The 18,994-nt window shown below is 40.6% G+C and overlaps 1 protein-coding gene across 1 annotated transcript; it reads right to left on the bottom strand.

Moving 5' to 3' along the window:
• Window positions 1-23: 23 nt before the first annotated feature.
• Window positions 24-18,423, bottom strand: sec24a (SEC24 homolog A, COPII coat complex component). Its single transcript, XM_066716917.1, has 23 exons — window positions 18,118-18,423; window positions 14,789-15,328; window positions 12,773-12,946; window positions 11,489-11,572; window positions 11,160-11,317; window positions 10,569-10,753; window positions 9,904-10,006; window positions 9,225-9,351; window positions 8,974-9,083; window positions 8,281-8,393; window positions 7,701-7,819; window positions 7,322-7,377; window positions 6,835-7,041; window positions 6,323-6,446; window positions 5,764-5,922; window positions 5,269-5,442; window positions 4,862-4,972; window positions 2,909-3,084; window positions 2,573-2,710; window positions 2,389-2,493; window positions 1,806-1,898; window positions 1,612-1,715; window positions 24-1,245 (listed from the first exon to the last, which is right to left on the bottom strand). Exons 1-23 carry the CDS (start codon window positions 18,170-18,172, stop codon window positions 1,131-1,133), a joined length of 3,330 nt encoding a protein of 1,109 aa, XP_066573014.1. The 5' UTR covers window positions 18,173-18,423; the 3' UTR covers window positions 24-1,130.
• Window positions 18,424-18,994: the final 571 nt, after the last annotated feature.

Genomic DNA, 18,994 nt, shown 5'->3' with positions numbered 1-18,994 from the left:
TCCCCATAGCATAAATCAATCACTAAGTTTAAAAAGTCCCATTTTATTTCCAAAGTAATTTCACAGTCATTATTTTATATATACTGAAATCAACATTTTATTACCTTTATATTCTGGGTTTTTCCAATGTAAACATATTGTAATCAACAAAGCAAGATTAAAGATCACAATGGCTTAATTCTATGAATGTTAAAGAAATTACCCTATTATATTAAAATATTTCATATAGTGTATATTAAACACACCAGTTTTATGATAAAAAGTGAGTTCCAATACAAGGTAATAACAAAATTAAGTCCAATACAGGGCTTCTCATAAATAAAATTTAAAAAAAAAAGAGACGTGCTCCACCTATGGCCACACTCGGAAGGAAAAACATCTCAATCAATGAAGAGAAGGTAAAATATTTTTACACTACTTTGAACGTGATATCTCCTCACAATTTGCTGATGAGCCATAAATGTTTGTTCGATACATACTTAAAGAATTAAAAAAAAAAAAAAAAAAAAATTAAGCTAACTAACATTAAGAAGGGATATCGTTCATGATCCAAAAAATTCAAAAGTTTAACTTTTCTAATCCTTAGAAACAATTTTATCAGCCAGTTTGCTTCTGTAGTCAATAAAGTATGAAATAATAAACCCCGACAGGCAGACAATATTATCTCAGAATGCATATAATACATATATTACTTTATTATGAAACAGAAATGTGCTTTAACAAAACAGCCTCATGCCCATTGCCTTCATCTGAAAAGAGTTCTTTATTACAGGTGTTTCTCAAAGGATTTGCACCCATTTCCAAACCCCTTTCCTTGTGATTTTGTGGATTGCTGTAGATATGCTTAGGCTATTACTAAAAGCTCCTTCAGCAATTAATCCCCTCTACCCCACCCCTTACCAAAAATAAGCTTGTATTTATTAGATAGAGTCCAATAGTGTAGTGAGCGTCAGTTGGCCCACTTGTTTGCTTGTCTTCATAAAAGGCAATGAGAAACACTTTAAAGATTAGCCCCTACTGAAGTCACTGAGGACAGACCCTTGTGCAGAAGCAGACTGTCTCTTTGTCGCTGATCCAGTCGTTCGTCACTCAACACCACGTATAATATTCGGGTTTTTACTGCATTCTTCTTATTTGCTAATTTGCTGTTGCAGATGGAGCAAGAACTCGTAGTACGACAGAGCAGATTCTGTTCTGTCTTCAATCATGTTTTGCATAAAGATGGCTTTGAGCTGGCTCTCATCCCTGGAAATGAAGGAGAAAGTTGAGAGACAACAGCTAAATAAACCATACAAGCTGACCATCATAACTTGGCTGTTATCATTTATGGTAGCAGAAAATCCATTTTCAATTATTTAAATTAGGGATCACTGAGCATTACTTTAGATTCATGAAAGACAAAACCAGAATAAAGCTTTCATTAGCGACTGAATTAGTCCATGCTGCGACTGTGGAGACGGTATCATGACTTGGCACTGTGTGTGAATGGTCTCATGGTACTCCAGTCAGTATAAAGCAGGGCTAGGGAGTGGAGATCTAAGGAATTTGAATTCTCATCATTCACAACAGTTCTCCTTTAATTGTTTCAAGTGAAAGTGCAGTCATGCTCACCTTATCACATGTAGGACTGGGAAGAAGGGTCTCTGCTCTCGGAGCCAGGAGATGAACGCTCTTGTTCTGGCAGACTCGGCTGTGTCTAATTCAGGGAGCTGATTCTGTACAAAACAAGCATTGTTCCTCAGCTTACTCTGTGCTAATAAGATCCCCAGTGAGGTAGGTCTCTATATATGCTTACACTGCCTTACCATAGACTGTGGTATTGCTGTGTAGTTTGGGACTCCGAGCACCTGGGTGATAAAACTGGGGCTGCAGTTTTTTCCAATCCAGAGATACATTACCTAGAACAAACACAGCTCTGTAAGAACTTGTCTTTCAGGTCACATACCAACTCTCTCAATGTGACCAACAACCATTTTTTATATAGATCGATTTTTCTTTAAATAGATTTTTGTTTATAGGAGAAAGGCAACATCAATAAAACTTTGAAATTGCAGTCAGCATTATCCGATTATGAAAAAGCTTCTAATTAAAATGTCTATTTATGCTATTTTTCACTCCTCAAATATAGTCACAGCACAACCAAAACTGAAAAACTAATGAGTTTCCCAAAAGCCCCCTTTCAGTCTGATTTTTATCATAAAGGTAATCACTTTAGTAACTCCAGTACTTTAGCAGAGAGCTACTTTCCTGCAGGGGTCTTTTTTTTTTTTTTTTTTTTTTTTTACGAGGACACTACAGTGCCTACAATACGCTCCTGAATACTGTGAAATTATAATCCATCTTGGTCAAAAACAGACCATGTGTCGGCAAAATCACAGGCACACTCACCAAACCAGCATCCATGAGGAAGGCCCCCTCCCGGCTGAGCTTCTCCACGGACAGCTGCAGCAGTGCAGGCTGGGGGATGGTCTTATCGCTGATATTGAGGGCGCCCTTTAAAACCAACACAGAAATTACCCAACTGGACACGGAATGCTCATACACAAACCTATTTGATCGGTCGTCTCCTCACCTCATCTGAGAGATTGTCAACTCTGTATAAAGCTGGATGGATCATTAACATGAGATAAGTGAGGGGTTGGTACTTCAGCTGACACATGGCATAAACACGATCATCCAGACGGGTGCTGGTTCCGGTCCGGAAACTTTTCTGGAAACAAAAGTCATACTTAAGTAGTGCAATAGGATCCAAACAAAACTACTCACCAGCAACAGCTCCACAAAACCATAAAGCCACCAAAGAACAAAAACAAAAGAGCATTGTGCCACTTATTTCTCCTTTACACAATCTTCAAATCACATGCCCTTCAACCAATGGCAACGGAGTAAACAAGGCCTTCGTTTGTACCTGTTTGAGCAAGGCTAGGATATAGAGAGGGAAGAGGCGCAGACACCAAGGGGCCAGGAGGCCGGGCTGCTGGACGCTGAGCACAGAGGAGCGGTAGGCAGCCAGGGAGTCAATGGCAGCGTTGGCCAGGGCATCGCGGGCGTCACTCAGGCTGGCCGTCACAGAGCGGTCCACAGCTGGCAGGAGGAGAAACAAAGAGGGGCTTATTTTCTCCAGACCATTGCTCGTTCACTGCAATTCACACCCCCACCCCGCCACAGGCCAGCTTTCCTATGGTTGTTCCCTTTCTCTACATTCACAACTGGAAGTAGGAGCCACAAACCTAAGTCTCTGACCAGGTTAACAGTTTTTGCATCTCATTTGTAAAAGATGAATATGGAGCTAGGGTGAAAAGATCATAATGATTCCAATTAATTTCAGCGCACCGGGAGATCTCAGAAGACTACAGGAGGTCAGCAGTTTGATTAATTTAAAATGTAAACGATATATCTCCTGAAAGCAAATGCAAAAATAGTCTCAGATAAAATGATATACACTCACCTAAAGGATTATTAGGAACACCATACTAATACTGTGTTTGACCCCCTTTCGCCTTCAGAACTGCCTTCATTCTACGTGGCATTGATTCAACAAGGTGCTGAAAGCATTCTTTAGAAATGTTGGCCCATATTGATGGGATAGCATCTTGCAGTTGATGGAGATTTGTGGGATGCACATCCAGGGCACGAAGCTCCCGTTCCACCACATCCCAAAGATGCTCTATTGGGTTGAGATCTGGTGACTGTGGGGGCCAGTTTAGTACAGTGAACTCATTGTCATGTTCAAGAAACCAATTTGAAATGATTCGACCTTTGTGACATGGTGCATTATCCTGCTGGAAGTAGCCATCAGAGGATGGGTACATGGTGGTCATAAGGGGATGGACATGGTCAGAAACAATGCTCAGGTAGGCCGTGGCATTTAAACGATGCCCAATTGGCACTAAGGGGCCTAAAGTGTGCCAAGAAAACATCCCCCACACCATTACACCACCACCACCAGCCTGCACAGTAGTAACAAGGCATGATGGAACCATGTTCTCATTCTGTTTACGCCAAATTCTGACTCTACCATCTGAATGTCTCAACAGAAATCGAGACTCATCAGACCAGGCAACATTTTTCCAGTCCTAACTGTCCAATTTTGGTGAGCTTGTGCAAACTGTAGCCTCTTTTTCCTATTTGTAGTGGAGATGAGTGGTACCCGGTGGGGTCTTCTGCTGTTGTAGCCCATCCGCCTCAAGGTTGTACGTGTTGTGGCTTCACAAATGCTTTGCTGCATACCTCGGTTGTAACGAGTGGTTATTTCAGTCAAAGTTGCTCTTCTATCAGCTTGAATCAGTCGGCCCATTCTCCTCTGACCTCTAGCATCAACAAGGCATTTTCGCCCACAGGACTGCCGCATACTGGATGTTTTTCCCTTTTCACACCATTCTTTGTAAACCCTAGAAGTGGTTGTGCATGAAAATCCCAGTAACTGAGCAGACTGAAGCAATTTTGAGCGTGGCATGGTTGTTGGTGCCAGACGGGCCGGTCTGAGTATTTCACAATCACCTTTCTTTCCCATTCAGACATTCAGTTTGGAGTTCAGGAGATTGTCTTGACCAGGACCACACCCCTAAATGCATTGAAGCAACTGCCATGTGATTGGTTGGTTAGATAATTGCATTAATGAGAAATTGAACAGGTGTTCCTAATAATCCTTTAGGTGAGTGTATATTACACAGACTATTTACAGGAATGGTTTAATTGTGGAACTGAATGCTCAATTTGATCCGATTCTAATCTTGATTAGTGTGAAACTGGAAAAGAGCCACGCCTCTCTCCCGCTTTTAAACCACTAAGAGATGAACCCCCCCCCAGAACTCCCTGGAAGGAGAACCCGGCTGCTGTCCCTGCATGGTCCTGCTCTTACCCATGCTCGCCAACAGTCCTGTGATTGCTTGCACATCGGCGCCGGCAAAGATGTCCGCCAGCGAGTTCACAACCGGAAGACACATGGTGTGCACCCGGATCCGCCGCTCACCTGTGACCACAGACAAATTCAGATCCCCTCTGTCCAAATGTGTAGCTTTGTTAGACTCAAACACAATTAAGAAGATATATACTAGACTTTAGCGGACTTTGAATACCCATTTCCAAAGCCACTTGCTTAGCTTTGAAACGGCATAAAAAACATGGAAACTCAGAGTTCTTATTCGTCCCCATAAGAGTCACCGTTTCACCCATTTAACCCATCCTACTGAGCGTCAGTCCTTGCAAACTACTGCGCTTTACTTTCAGTCAATTAGGTTACTGCCCTTACGTGCTTTTTAATGTTACCTTTGCTTGATGTGTACAGAAGAGCAGCCTGGAAAGAAACCACCTGCATATCGACAAGGTTCTCCTCAATGGACATCTGCACAGCAAACCCGGCGTCCGGATTTACATTGGGCAGAGACAGCAGGTCTGTGGATCGGACAAAGAAGTTCCCATGGAAGGTATGTATGGAAAGACCTAAGAGGGGGGAGAAATGTTTAAACAAAAGTTAATCATTGCAGGACAAAATTCCCCCCACAATTTCACAGTTTAGAATACAGAATCTGAATATTATTTAATTAGAGAAAAAAAAGACACATAACAGCTGTGTTACACTAATATAGGACACCAGGAGTACAGTGTACACCCAGGCCCAGAGAAACAGAGGCAAGAGGAAACATGACTGCTATCATACCCACAATATGAAAAGACGACGCAGCAAACCAAGAGAAAGGTGAAATTCTGCAGGGCAGTAGCACAAAAATCACCCTCAAACCCCCCGTTCCCCTTCAAGATCACCTTTGGTGCAGCGTATCCTCATGACTGCTTCAAAGCCAATCTTGCGGGTGATGTATCTCTTCAGGTCCTTCTGAAAGCGCTCTTCCTGAGCAGGGTTGTGCTGGCTGTGGTATGAGGGGTAGTAGTAGACACTGCCTGCAGAATACCTGGATATGCAAGCTGAGTGGGACAGGAAGACAACAGTAAGTTTCCTCGTAGCTACACTGAATTGTACTTACACATCATCTCTCGGTCAGTCAGGGACCTTTACAGATTACTTTGCATAACTGTTACAAACTGAAATTGTAAAAAGAAATAAATAACAGCCAAAATACAAACAAAATACAGGGGGAATGACTCCCACAAATCAGTTAATGGATGTTAATGGATAATTACTGATGTTTACAGACCCGATTCAATTAATCCATTCCATTTGTCCCCTAAGTGTCAAGTGATTATAAAATGAGCAAGAAGCTGCAACAGCAGCGAGACACATGCACGCTTTTGTATTGATGGGATCCTAATTTCCTTTGATTAGCATTATGTGGGGAAAAATAGGAAAGAAAAAAAAAAAACATACCTAAAGATGCTAAATCACAGTACTGTCCACTCAGCAAGAAAAGATCTACAGCAATTTGCTGCCCAGAACAATCAAGTGCCAACTTTTTGTAGAAATCAGTGGCAGGAGACAGGTGCTGAATATCCTGGAAATTAGAATAAACACAACGGCATTAACACCAGTCCTGGGCATGATCCCAAGGTGCAATCTCTCTACTGTGGAACTGGGCCTGCAGGAGATGGGAAACTGCTGAAGAAAACCCGTTGTCACTTTGGGACTCTAAGGAACTCTAATATTTATAACAAAGCAACTAATGAATAAAAATGCATGTTTTAAGCAAAAAAAAAAAAAAAAAAAAAAAGCACAAATGTCATTATTCCTCTCAAATAAAATACCAAATTATTCTAGCATTCGCCTGTAACAAAGTAAAACTGCTCCGTCCTACCGCTGCCATACAGCATGTTTACTAAACATATGGGGTAATTCTGCTGGAGTTGTGGAAACCCAGCTACTCCTGTCCCCACTGCCCTCACCTTTGCAGACGCCCGCTGGTTGGGGTCCTCTCTAGACTTCAGAGCACCCACCCCCAGCGTGGGCAGCTGTGTCTGGAAGACAGAGACACGGCCTCCAGTGGGCGACAACAGTTTGAAAGCAGCCTGCAGGGCGGGTCCCAGGGCAGACTGCGTCTCCATGGTCTTGGTAAACATCTGGGGCAAACCCTTCAGCAGATCCTGCACCAGCTTCTCCAAAAACGAGACATGAATTCATTAGGGGCACCAATTCATAGTCTGGTATGTCTGAGAGTAGAACAACACTTCAGAAGAGCATGCTAAGAATGGTTACATGTATTGCTTTTTCATTGTTTCCCCAATTACATGGAGAATAATTTAAAGAAAATCTGCATTCATCTCTATAATTCTGCTGCTGAAGAGGAAAGACTGCAGTGTATCCACTTGCTCAGAGAACAGACAGTAACGCAGCAGGAAATATGATCATTTTTTTAAATATAACATATCTTACCTCCTTGCACTCGTTGAGGTTTACTAAAAGGCTGTCTGGCGTTGGTATAAAAATGTCTGGAAGATTAAACAAGAACAAAAACAAAAAGGGCTGAAGTCATCAAAAAGAAAGATATGCAATACAAACTGCATTAGCACTGTGTGCTGTTAAATATACTGAGAGCATATTCCAAAGGGTTACACTAAAACTTCACAGGATTCACCAACATTGTGCTCAATTACATTTTATTTTTTATTTAAAACAATGTTTAACAGTGGACAGGATAAAAACAAAACTAAACACCATAGCTCTTATTATTAGTGAGTAATGAGAATGAGATTTGGCTTAAAGGCTGCGGTTGTTTTCTGTCCCCTCGGGTCTGCAGGAAAATTCCACACACCTTCAATATCTGAAACGATCAGCATCTGGGGCTGAGACAGGCCCTCTTGAAGATTGTAGAAATGGATGGTGCTGTCAAAGGTTATAAAGCCTATCTTTGTCCTGGTGTCCCCTGGAAGCCTATGGGAACGAGACCATGTCGAAGGATGATTCAAAGCATGTGGTCTATCGGGCTTTAGGATATTTATAGGAGCAGAAGTGAATGAAGATATTAAAGATACAATCACTAGTATAAGTGCATGAATGTTCACATACTCGTTTTCTTCGTGGCACAGGCTTCCTGGGTTTTCTAATCACTGACAGCCATGTTTGGTTGTTATCAGCAATACCACACTCTACACAATGTCCATAGTTACCCTGCTACCATTGAGATTCAGTTTTGTGAAGACTTTACACTGGAGATTTAACCAAATTTGAGTTAATAAATCATTTGGTTTAACACTCAAAATCAAATTTCCTCATCATTAGTTTCCTTTTTCCTGTCATATGGATATGGTCTAATATATTGTAGGTTCTGCTAGGCTAATGAAACGCACACAAGAAAAAGAAAAGTAGAAGGGGATGACTGTTTGTTGACTTACGCACTAAGATTGTCCAGAATCGACTGACAGACAATGTTTAGGTACCCCGTCTCCACTGCATTATGGGATACATCCAGCACAAAGAGGTACACAGCAGGCTGAGGGGGTCTCAACTGCAAACACACAATGGTAATATTAGACAAGGCAGGGTTATTCAGCAAGATCCATTCAAATACAACAGCTAAAAGCTCAAATATGAATGAACTCTTTAATCACATCTGCATATTTTATTCATATTTACAGAAGAAGCTATATTACTTATCACTTATTACTTATAAGTTTCTGCTAGAAAACAATGTAAGACATTTGTGATGTACTGTTTTACTACAATCCTTGAGACAAACTTCTCCTAAGAACAGTAACATTGTAATATTCTTATGTCACACACACAGCTCAAAATCGATCTTGACATTACATGTGACATATTGAGATATTGGGAGGAAGACAACTGCTGAATGGTTATTGCACTTCAAGTTAAAATTAGAAAATACAGAAAGAAAGGGTATAAACCTTAATTCACTTATTTATTAACGATGACTAAAAAAAAAAAAAAAAAAAAGCTAAATCCGATCTAGTCATTTACGCTATTATAGATGTTGCTTCTCGGATGGAAATACAACTCAGAGCTTGAGTTTAATATTACAATAATGATAATAAAAGCATCAGTGCAAAATAAAATTAAACTTATCTCACCATATATTCCGAAGGAGCAATGAACTCAATTGTGGGGTTCTGAACCTCTGGTCTTTTATGTGGCTCTCCATACGATCTGCTCACTGGGTTATACATGAACTCTTCAGGAACTGAAGGACAAACACACAGGACACAGAAGATTACCTTCCACTACTTACAGACACTTCAGTTTAAAAAACATAATTTGACATTGCATTAGATAAAGTATGACTGGATACATTTTTCCATCTTGATCAAGTGTGCCTCCTTACCATCATTGACTCTGTAGCACAGGTTACATTTCCACCTCCTCTGGTCCAGGAACGTCACAAAGGGGTTGATGTAAGTCCGGCAGGAGCGGCACCTCACAATGGTACTGGAGGTGACCACTGGCAGTTGCTGAAATTAGAAACTGCTCGGTTACAATCTCCAAAGAACACAAAAGCCAAGAAGGTGTATTACTATCATGGTCTCCCTCACACTGGGCATGTCACTACTTTGTAATTTTACATGAATTTATTATACAGAAGTGTATATTCAGTTGAACATACAAAATTAATGTAATGTGCTTTTTGGTATATGCATTTTCACCTCCTTCATTGCCTAATACACCGTTTCCATTTTGTAGCAACTGGAATTTCTTAACGCCCGACCAGATTTAAAGAAATGCCAACATTTTGAATTCCGATTGTAATATGAGAGACTTCACCTGTGGCTTAACAATATAGGTAAATGCAGGCCCATCGATGTAAATTCAGTTGATACATTTGCACAGGCCTAGTTCACATGAGAGCACAGATGCACACAATCGTGTCCAGATGGAAAGGTAACTCAAAGTCAAACACTTGTACAACAGAAATGTTGAGAGATTTGCTTAACGGTAAAACACTCCTGCAGCTTGTCCTTTCTTACCAAGTAACTAAGCAAATGAGTTGAGAGAACAGGTCTTACCGAGAGGTCTTTAAAGGGATGCAGAAGTAATCCCAGAGGAAGTTTGGCTTTGTTTAGCAAAGACTGCGTTTGAGGGATGTTGGTCAGGGTGCTACGAAAGACCCTAAACAAGAAGAGGGGGTAAAAAAAAATAGGTCACTTGGCAGTCTGACACACCTTCTGTACCATACATACATTGACACTGAATAGAATATTGGTATACTTCATATGGTCTCACCATTTAAAATAAATATATATTTAGACAAAGGATTCAAAGTATACAAACAAATTAATACAAATAAAAACTTGAATAACTGAAAGAAGATTCCATAAGTTGAACTGTCTTTGTTGTCAATGTTATAAGAACGTAAAGTTTACAGTCGAGAGGAGGCCATTCGACCCATCATGCTCATTTGGTGTCCATTAATAACTAAGTGATCCAAGACTATCCAAGACTGTCTGTTTTTAAATGTTCCCAAATTTTCAGCTTCAACCACATCGCTGGGGAGTTTGTTCCAGATTGTGACAACTCTCTGTGTGAAGAAGTGTCTCCTGTTTTCTTTCTTGGATGCTCTATAAGATTACATGCATGTGTGCGTGTGTGCATGTACTACCCTGTTATTGTGAATGCATCTGGTTCAGTATTCACTTGAGTTAGGTGCTGCGTGGCCGTGCAGAGGACTTACTCCGGGCTGCAGTTGAGTCTCTGCAGGTCCTGGGCCAGACAGGGCACTGGGGCAGGCACCAGCCGAGGGGGGAGCAGGTTGCGCTCCTGCAGGAGATTGATGGCTTTCAGGGATTCAGGAGTCTGGGACTGCTGCAGGCTTAAACCTCCCATTGCAGGGGTCAGCTGGCCAGGACCTACGGGTGGCTGAGAGACAAAACAACAGTCAGTCAACAGGAGCTCTCCTAACCCATCTGCATACCCAAAATTGTTGTTATCCTTCTTCCTGTTTTATTATTATTATTAAGGTTGGTTTACACAAGGGTCATAATTTAAAAATAAAGATAATGTATTTCTAAACATAAACATTAAAAAAATGAATACAAGGCTGCACCTGTGAAGCATATTTTAGATGAGTTCAAATATTCCGACACAGAATTAAATTCTGCAGATAAGAATGTCAAAACTATTAACAAATTATATTTGGAAATTGGGTCAATCTGACAAAAGCAGCTCTCATTTTCAAACAACTGCATTCCTACAGAACATTCCTTTAGCACCATGTCTGAATGCAAGATGCAGGTATGCAAGGCTTAGTGGTCGACGGGTGTACCTGCTGAAATGGCTGAGGTCCAAGGGGATAAGGCTGTTTTGGAGGCTGCATTGCTTGAGCGTTTGGGGGAGTGCCCATATTCTGGTATCCAGGGGGTAAGGATGGATACGAGTGGCCCATTGACCTGCCCATCATTGCAGGCTGAGGTGGATATGGAGCTGCATCAAGGATAAATGTCAAATCAGAGCTGCTATGTATTTGTTTCAAAACAAAGAATAATCAACAATCGTAGCTGCTTCCATAACAGATTAAAAAATATATATCTACAACTGATTAGGTATTCAACTACATTTGAAGTAACTTAGATTTCAAAAAGGACAATCTCTTACCCATGTTCCTGCCCCCAGACTCCAGGAAGTCAAAGCTGTTGGGGACCTGCGCGCTGTCACTCGGGGTGGGTGTGTGGACCACACCTGGTATTCAAGCAGAAATAACCATGTCATCACAAGCTCAAGCGGCAGTGTAACACAAACATGGAAAATGCCTGTTTTCAAGCAACAGCTTTCTCTTTGTATCTTTTACTCCTAATCAACATACCTGCTTAATGAGAAAGGAACATAGTTTAAGGAGAAGTATATCAGAATGCAATCTGCAGTGTTCCAGGTCAACAACATAAATTCCAGTTGGGGAACTGGATCTCTTTTCAATACGGATGCAAAGGATGGGAAGGAAAATGACCAAAACTACGATGAACGTAAGAGGGTTTCTCATTCTGCACTCCACTGAACAAGGGAAATTCAGCGAAACTCACTCCCGGAGCTGGAGACACAGTCCAGCAGCTTTTATACAGAACATAAAACATCATACAGAGGTAATTTTGCCAAATTAAGTAATCAACTGATTAAAATCAGTTCATGCAAAAGAAAAATGCCGGTGGCTCTCCAGGACGAGGTCAGAGGTTCACTGGACAAGTCCCACAATCAGGTCGGGAAGGCAAGGGTGAAATGAATCTATTATCAAGACACTGAGCACAGACACTAGTATGACACGGGACAAGAAATCACGACATTCAGGGATGATCCTCACACCTGGGCGCTCAATATCACAATCTTCATCATCGTCCTCTGAGGGGGATGACATGGGGCACTCATCCCGAACCAAGCTATTATCACTATTCCCACAATGAGCGTCTGGCATGAAAAAGTAAAAAATACAAGGGAAACCAATGGAAAGAGGGAGGAAGGGGAAGGGAAAGCTCTCTCTGTTAATGTGATAAACAAGAAAGGACACTTTCAAAGTTAAAGAGAACTAATCTTCATCACATATTCTCCAGGCATGTAAATATTTAATGATTTACAAATCATTTGGACCTATGCTGTGTTGGCATGGGAAACTATGCATTTGAATGTGCTTTTGGACAAGGTTCAACAGAAAACGCAGTTCTCTCTGCAGTTCATATATCTAAGTATTAGGAAGAAGACAAAATAACAAAAAAGGCAAATCCACCAACTGAATGATGCTGGTTTGAATAAGCAGATCAAACAGAAGAAGCAATGAGTTATCAAACAGAAAAACATGAGGGGGGGAATAAATATTTAAGATAGTTTCAATATTTAGCAGCAAACCCAAGGATGTTATTTTTCACTTTATTCTAAGATACTACGATTCCATACCTTCACGCTGGGAGGTTGGAGGGGGAGGTGGGGTCGCAGTGCCCAGGGAGCCAGTAGGGGGCGGTGTGGGTCTCATTCCTGGGGTCAGGGCTCCTGCTGGTGGAGGCCCAAAAGCTTGTCTACCAGGATGATACAGCTGAGATGCAGAGGAGCTCACTGGAGGAGGGGCAGGACCTGTCAAGAAATCAGAAAAGTAAAGAAATGTTTTCTCCATACTACCACACAGAGACGCATCTTAGATTGTATATGTGTAAAGAAAAGTAAAACGTGTATACATTATAGCAAACTGAGACTGGCTTGCATAACTAAACAATAGCTAAGAATTGCATTTAAAATAACAATCTTATTGTCTATCTGCTTTATGCTTTGTAGCCCTGAAAGGCAAAACAATAAGCCCAAAGACTTCTCCCATGAACAAAGTTATTAAGAGATGCAAATTGTAGTCATATCTAGCATGGTCTTCCACTGGAAATTCATATTTTTCCACCACCTGCTTCAAAAGGCCTTTTTCTAGAGTATGTGGAGATTAAGCACATTAAATTAGAAAATAACAGCAAAAGCAGCTAAATGTATAAGAGTAAATTCATCAGGCAGGACAAAGTACTCCAGGTACTCCTGTAAAGAGGCTCCAGTGTAACAAGTTTTTCATAAAAAATGCAAACAGCCGTCCATTACACCAGCCGCTGCAATGACTTGCACTTCTTTTAAAAGAGCACTTTGCATGACAGGTTATGATCCCCCATCGCTGAGCCTTTATTTAGGAAACAAATTCCCTTAACAGCACTCTGGCCTTCTCCTGGGATAGCCACACACACAAACTACCATGCCCATCTTTGTTAGTTGGTTTTCAGAGCAGATATTGTAGTGAAAACAAGCATTAAAACATGGATATTTTCAAAGGAGGATCTCACTATTGGCACAAATGTAAAATAACTAAGACTTTCTGAAAATATGTATGATAAACAAATCACATTGAGACAAGGAACGGCATTAGAGAAGTAGTACAGAACCAATCAAAGAAACTGTACAAGTAAAAGCCTGATCAATTTAATTAAATCACATTTCTCTGTAATAAAACTACCTCCATATTACAGATTTGTTTGTGGCTGTGTAGAGACAAAGCAAAATAACATTAAAAAAAACAACAACTCCATAGCTGTGATTGTAGGTGATCATTTACATCATAACATTTTCCATCCTAGTGGAGAGATCAACGCTAATATAAATCAAATGCAATGGTGTATATTCCTCATCCTTGATCTGCACTTCAAGGCCTCTTTTAAATGTAAATGAAAAATGGCTCTGTGGGGGCCAAAATGGAAAACTGTTTAGATTAAACCAACAGTGGTTTTGCAACTAATATTTTATTCAAATGTAGCCCTTGACTCCATTCTCTTGTAAGCGGGTTATGTCATAAAAACCCTGTCAGAGAGATAAGTTCAGCCAAGTTGTTCTCTTAGGCAGGAGCACAGGGCAATGTTCACTTCCAACATCAGATAGCCAAGTCATGCTGTAGCTGTGGACTTTCAGTGCAATTCGACAACCAGATTACTGGGGAAATTGTGTGGTTTAGCTGGCCATGTACGAAGCAACTCGGTGTGATAATGTCTTGTCTTTCCCTGTTCAAACACCCAATCTAGACCAATGTGTGAAAAGTACTGTTGAGGCAGAATTAATTAAAAAATAAAAAAATAAAAAAAAAATCACTGAATGACAGCTGATGTGAACTTTGGTTTACAAACCTCACTTCAGTGCTGTGCAGACAAATTATTACTGGTAAATAAGTGTAATTAGAATTGCACTTTGCATATCTCAACACTACCTAGTGACTAATTGTGAGGTTATTGAATGATATTGCACAAAAGTCAGGATACCATGTTTTAACAGTTGTGGCATCTTGGAGAACAAATGTATTACAAGTGGTCAGTCAATGTTCTCATTGTCCAACTTATTATAAAGACGTAATTCTGTAGCAGTGCAGAGGATTACTTACACTTAATCAAAAACGTTACTTACCAGGCTGACTATAGCTGTTGTGTGAGACAGGAGGCCCAGGATGTGCAGCATTGTGATAGACAGGGGACCCTGCCATGCCATATCCTGCTGGTGAAGGTTGGTTTGGTACAGAGCTGGGTGCTGAGGTCACATGGTTTGTTACAGAGCCCACCGAAGCCTGACTCATGGGAGGAGGCATGCCATATTGCCAGGTTGACTGAGGTGGGTTCTGGGTCCCAGGGTAGAAATGATTGGCAGATGGTGGGGGGGGGGTTGAATTGTGGGCTGGTGCTAGTGGTGGGGGCATTCTGGAACCTGAAGCAGCTTGATGTTGAGGTGCCAGCGGCTGTGGTGGCCCCATTGGAGGCCTGTTTAGCATACCTTGACCGGGTCCCTGAGATAAGGTCCCAGAGGGTGCACTCTGATAGGTGCCGCAGTTATATTGTCCTGGACCTTGAGGGAGAGTCGCCTTGACTGGCATCTGGTTTGCGTATGGAGGCTGGACTGCAGTGTTGTACACCTGTCCTGGTGGCTGCATCACCACTGGGTTCTGTAAGGGACCTGTGAGGAAGAACAAGATAGGATGAGTGTGTTGGAGGGTATTGTGCATTCACAACAGATTACCTTTCCAGTAACCGTGATGTTTTCATATGTTCAGCACAGCATAAGCAACTCATTTATGAAGAGGGAGAGCACCAATTCAAAATTGTTTTTGAAAAATGAACTGTAAAGTATGTAAATGTGCTACACAGGACATACTTAATTCATAATAAGTAATTAATAGAATTAAACAGAATTACATATATTGTTCAATTGTCCAAATACAGAAAAAAATAAAATGAAAAAAAGCAAAGCAAAACCAAAACTAAGAACCACAAACTATAATTAATTTTGCCTCTAACCAGAGTACAAAGATTATAGGACCCTGTTACAGCCAAAGATAAATGGAATCCCTCTGTTCCTACAGAGCAGGAAGATCTAATGCATGAGGCAGTTGATTGCAGTCATCAAGAGCTGATGCTTCATTCAGGCACGATCCATCCACTTCAAGACAGCTTGGGGCTCTCTTGCAGAGCTATTTGTTACATAGTTTCTATGTGAATCCTATCGAGGGATTCTCATCAATGATTATGTATAAAAACATAATTTGCATTACAAAAAATATCAAATGAACTGTGTAAGCCAGTAAAAGCAGGATATTTCTTTCAAGGCTGCAGAGAAGAGACGTAACAAACAGAAAATAACAAATTGTGCACTTTTTTGTAGAGCACAAAATATTAATCCAAGTAGCCTTAGTATGAGTTCTGGGGAACAGTTAGAGTAGAGTAGAGAAAAACACAAAACCCCAAAACAAGGCACCTTTGTATAGTTAAAAAAAAAAAAAATGTGGAGAAAGGGTGAACTAGATCTAAAACTATATCCAAATATCTTTTGTAATAATACACTACTCAGACAGAGACAGTCACTGATTTAAGCTGGTTCATTGGTGAAAACAGAGATACTATTCAGAGTTCAAAGACTGACCTGGTTCCAGAGGTTGTAATGCTGCTCTTCACTTAAGGATTAGGACACCAGAAGAAGACTATCAAGAAACATGAGACCTTAACCAGCTGTCAAGGGTGATGACCATAGAAAAAGAAAAAAGGCCTGGGCAACAACTGAATTCCACTTAGTCCTAACCTATGCTGCGTTACATAGAGGATCTCACTGATTTGTGGCTTTTGCTTGTGGAGATATTACCTGTGTTAGTTCAGGATTAGATTTCACATCGGTTTATCACAAAAAGCAACAGAAATAGACAATCAAAACTGTCTGTAGAACAAAACAGAAAATCGAACGGTCTACCATTTTGAAACCTCCCATGTTATTTGAGGCCATGCTGAGGACCATTTACATTATTAAACAAGTCAGTCAAATTGCAGACTGTCATTAAACAAATACAAACACAAAACAGAACCAGACTACATGTGAAAACAGTTTCAAAACAAACAGGAAACGCGCTTAACCTTTGAAGTGCAGCTGTGGAAATTGAAAATCCTCTCAATTTGGTTTTAAGATCAGTGCAAACTTAAATTTGGTAATTTGCCTAGGTATGGATTCAAAAGCATAACTGGGTGAAGTCAGAAAACACTCCTGAATGTGAAGTATAGCTGTGGAATATATCCAATAGCAACACTGTATCGAATGATGAATAAGCACAAGATGCTCCTGCCAACTTGTCATTACAGCTCCAGTGAATACCAGTCAAATTACCTTTACTTTAGTTTAAAAACAAACAAACTGTATCCAAGAAACACATCACTACCATATAACCATTTAAGCAATATTACACATCATTGTGAATTAAGCAGGAGAAGTCGCAGAGTAGGCAATGACTTGTTCTTCATGCTGCGAAAAACACCTATTTCTGTTTAAAATCTTGCAAAACAGTGATAGCTCTATATACTCTAATGAGCTTCTAAACCCTTTAACAATGTGCTTTCTCCCTCCCACTGCTAGCTCCTAAAAGATGCCACATGTACAGTAAGCACAGTGAAAGCTGCCAAAGAATCCTGCTGCTTGACAAGTTTAGGACGGTAAGCTGTAGTACAATGTCATGTGTATACCCAAACTCTAAGAATACAATTTAAAACAAGGATAACTGAGCTAAAATGCTGATATATCGACCATACTGAGTAAGTAAGAAAACATTATCTTACATCTAAGTTCCACAAAATATAACACTTGCACTCAAATTCAGAAATAAAAAGGTCAACAAACTGAGTCAATAAAATACATCACGATTTTCAGAGGATGGAAAACACACATCGCCCAAAATCAATATGGAATCCTGAGATATTAATTAGACACAAAGTGTGCAACATGAAACACATGATATTACATTCCACATTCCAAAGCTTCCATTATCTCGATCTGCCCTGGGGAGAGGAGATATCACATTCCAATCAGATGTTATCGATTGTATAGTAAATAAAATACCCCTCGGACCACACACAGATAATGTATTTCAACAGGTTTGTAAAGCAAAGCGCCGAGCCTTACAGTTCCACTTAGGTTAGGTGTCACACGATGACATCACGAAACTTGGCAAACGGAACAGCGAAGTTGCACAACATTTTAAACACTGACAAAAAAAATCAAGGTTTCTCATGTGACTTCCTTTAAACTCACGATTCATATGATTCGCATTTTGTTACTACATTTTCTTCCCGTCTTACTTACTATTTATTGTGTATGAATCAATATGCCGATTATAAGCACACATTAACGCCATAACTAAACTATAAGGTTTTTATACAACGTGAAAAACAAATAAAACCCAAACCAACGCCAGCTGGGGCAGTACTCACCATTGGCGTAAGGCTGTCCTGCACCATTCTGTGAGCTGTACCCAGAATTTGACATCTTGAAACTGACACCAGGCTCAAATCCACAGCAGCCTGCTCGGTGAATAACACGCCTCTACAGCTTGTGAACAGCAGAGCCACCTGGGAGAAGCGGTTCTGTGTTGGTGGACCAGCTCGGCTACTGAATCCGAAACCTGCGGGGATTAGAGAGGCATGTTTGGGGCCGTTCCCAGTGGTTCTGGGGGTTGCAGGCCCAGGCGAAAGCAATCGTCAAAATCCTCCTTTTCTCGCACAGGAAGTCAGGATCGACGCAGGATCCCCGCACACATGCGCAGTCGGTACACGTGGCATTTCCTGTGCACGCCGGTTTGCAGGTGTACTAGAAACAAGTGACACGGACCTGGGGTGATTTGTGTCCTTAGTTGAACCGTCAAGGAACACATTCAAACATAAAACACAATAATAACTCAAATCATATAATAGTGCAGTCAAACTGCGAGATTGCTCTACATTTGAATCTCCATTATTTAACATTTCTACACCGATGCACCAATATCTTTTAACCGAGTCAAAGCTTCCGACAATGTTATGGATATCATAATTAAGTGTTTTTATAGTTTTGTACGAATATTATTCATATTATTGCATTAATATAATGATGCTTAAGAACACAAAGGTATGTCTAACAGCCCAGAGAGCGGGTAAAAGCACACCTTCTCTAGGCCTATATAAAAATGTGTGATTTGTCTGTTTCATTTGATTGAGACGAGAAGCAGGAATAACCGTACAGTTTCATATAGTCTACCTTTATATATAATTGAAGTACAAACCAGTGTGTTGTTATCTTCCGATAATTTAAAAAGCTAATAATCATATCACA

The sequence above is a fragment of the Amia ocellicauda genome, chromosome 11 (genome assembly GCF_036373705.1).
Source record: "Amia ocellicauda isolate fAmiCal2 chromosome 11, fAmiCal2.hap1, whole genome shotgun sequence".
In the NCBI taxonomy this organism is placed as follows: Eukaryota; Metazoa; Chordata; class Actinopteri; order Amiiformes; family Amiidae; genus Amia; species Amia ocellicauda.
The sequence above is the reverse complement of the archived record's forward strand: the minus strand, read 5'-3'. Positions and strand labels throughout refer to the sequence as shown.

Bases quoted from the DNA above. Each gene is read 5' to 3' on its own strand.
- sec24a (XM_066716917.1), bottom strand. From the start codon at position 18,172: ATGTCAAATTCTGGGTACAGCTCACAGAATGGTGCAGGACAGCCTTAC. The intron at 10,754-11,159 runs GTACACCCGTCG...TTTGTCTCTCAG, and splicing joins GACCTCAGCCATTTCAGCAG to CCACCCGTAGGTCCTGGCCA. The intron at 7,042-7,321 runs GTAAGATATGTT...TTTTTGGAGAAG, and splicing joins ACCTCAACGAGTGCAAGGAG to CTGGTGCAGGATCTGCTGAA.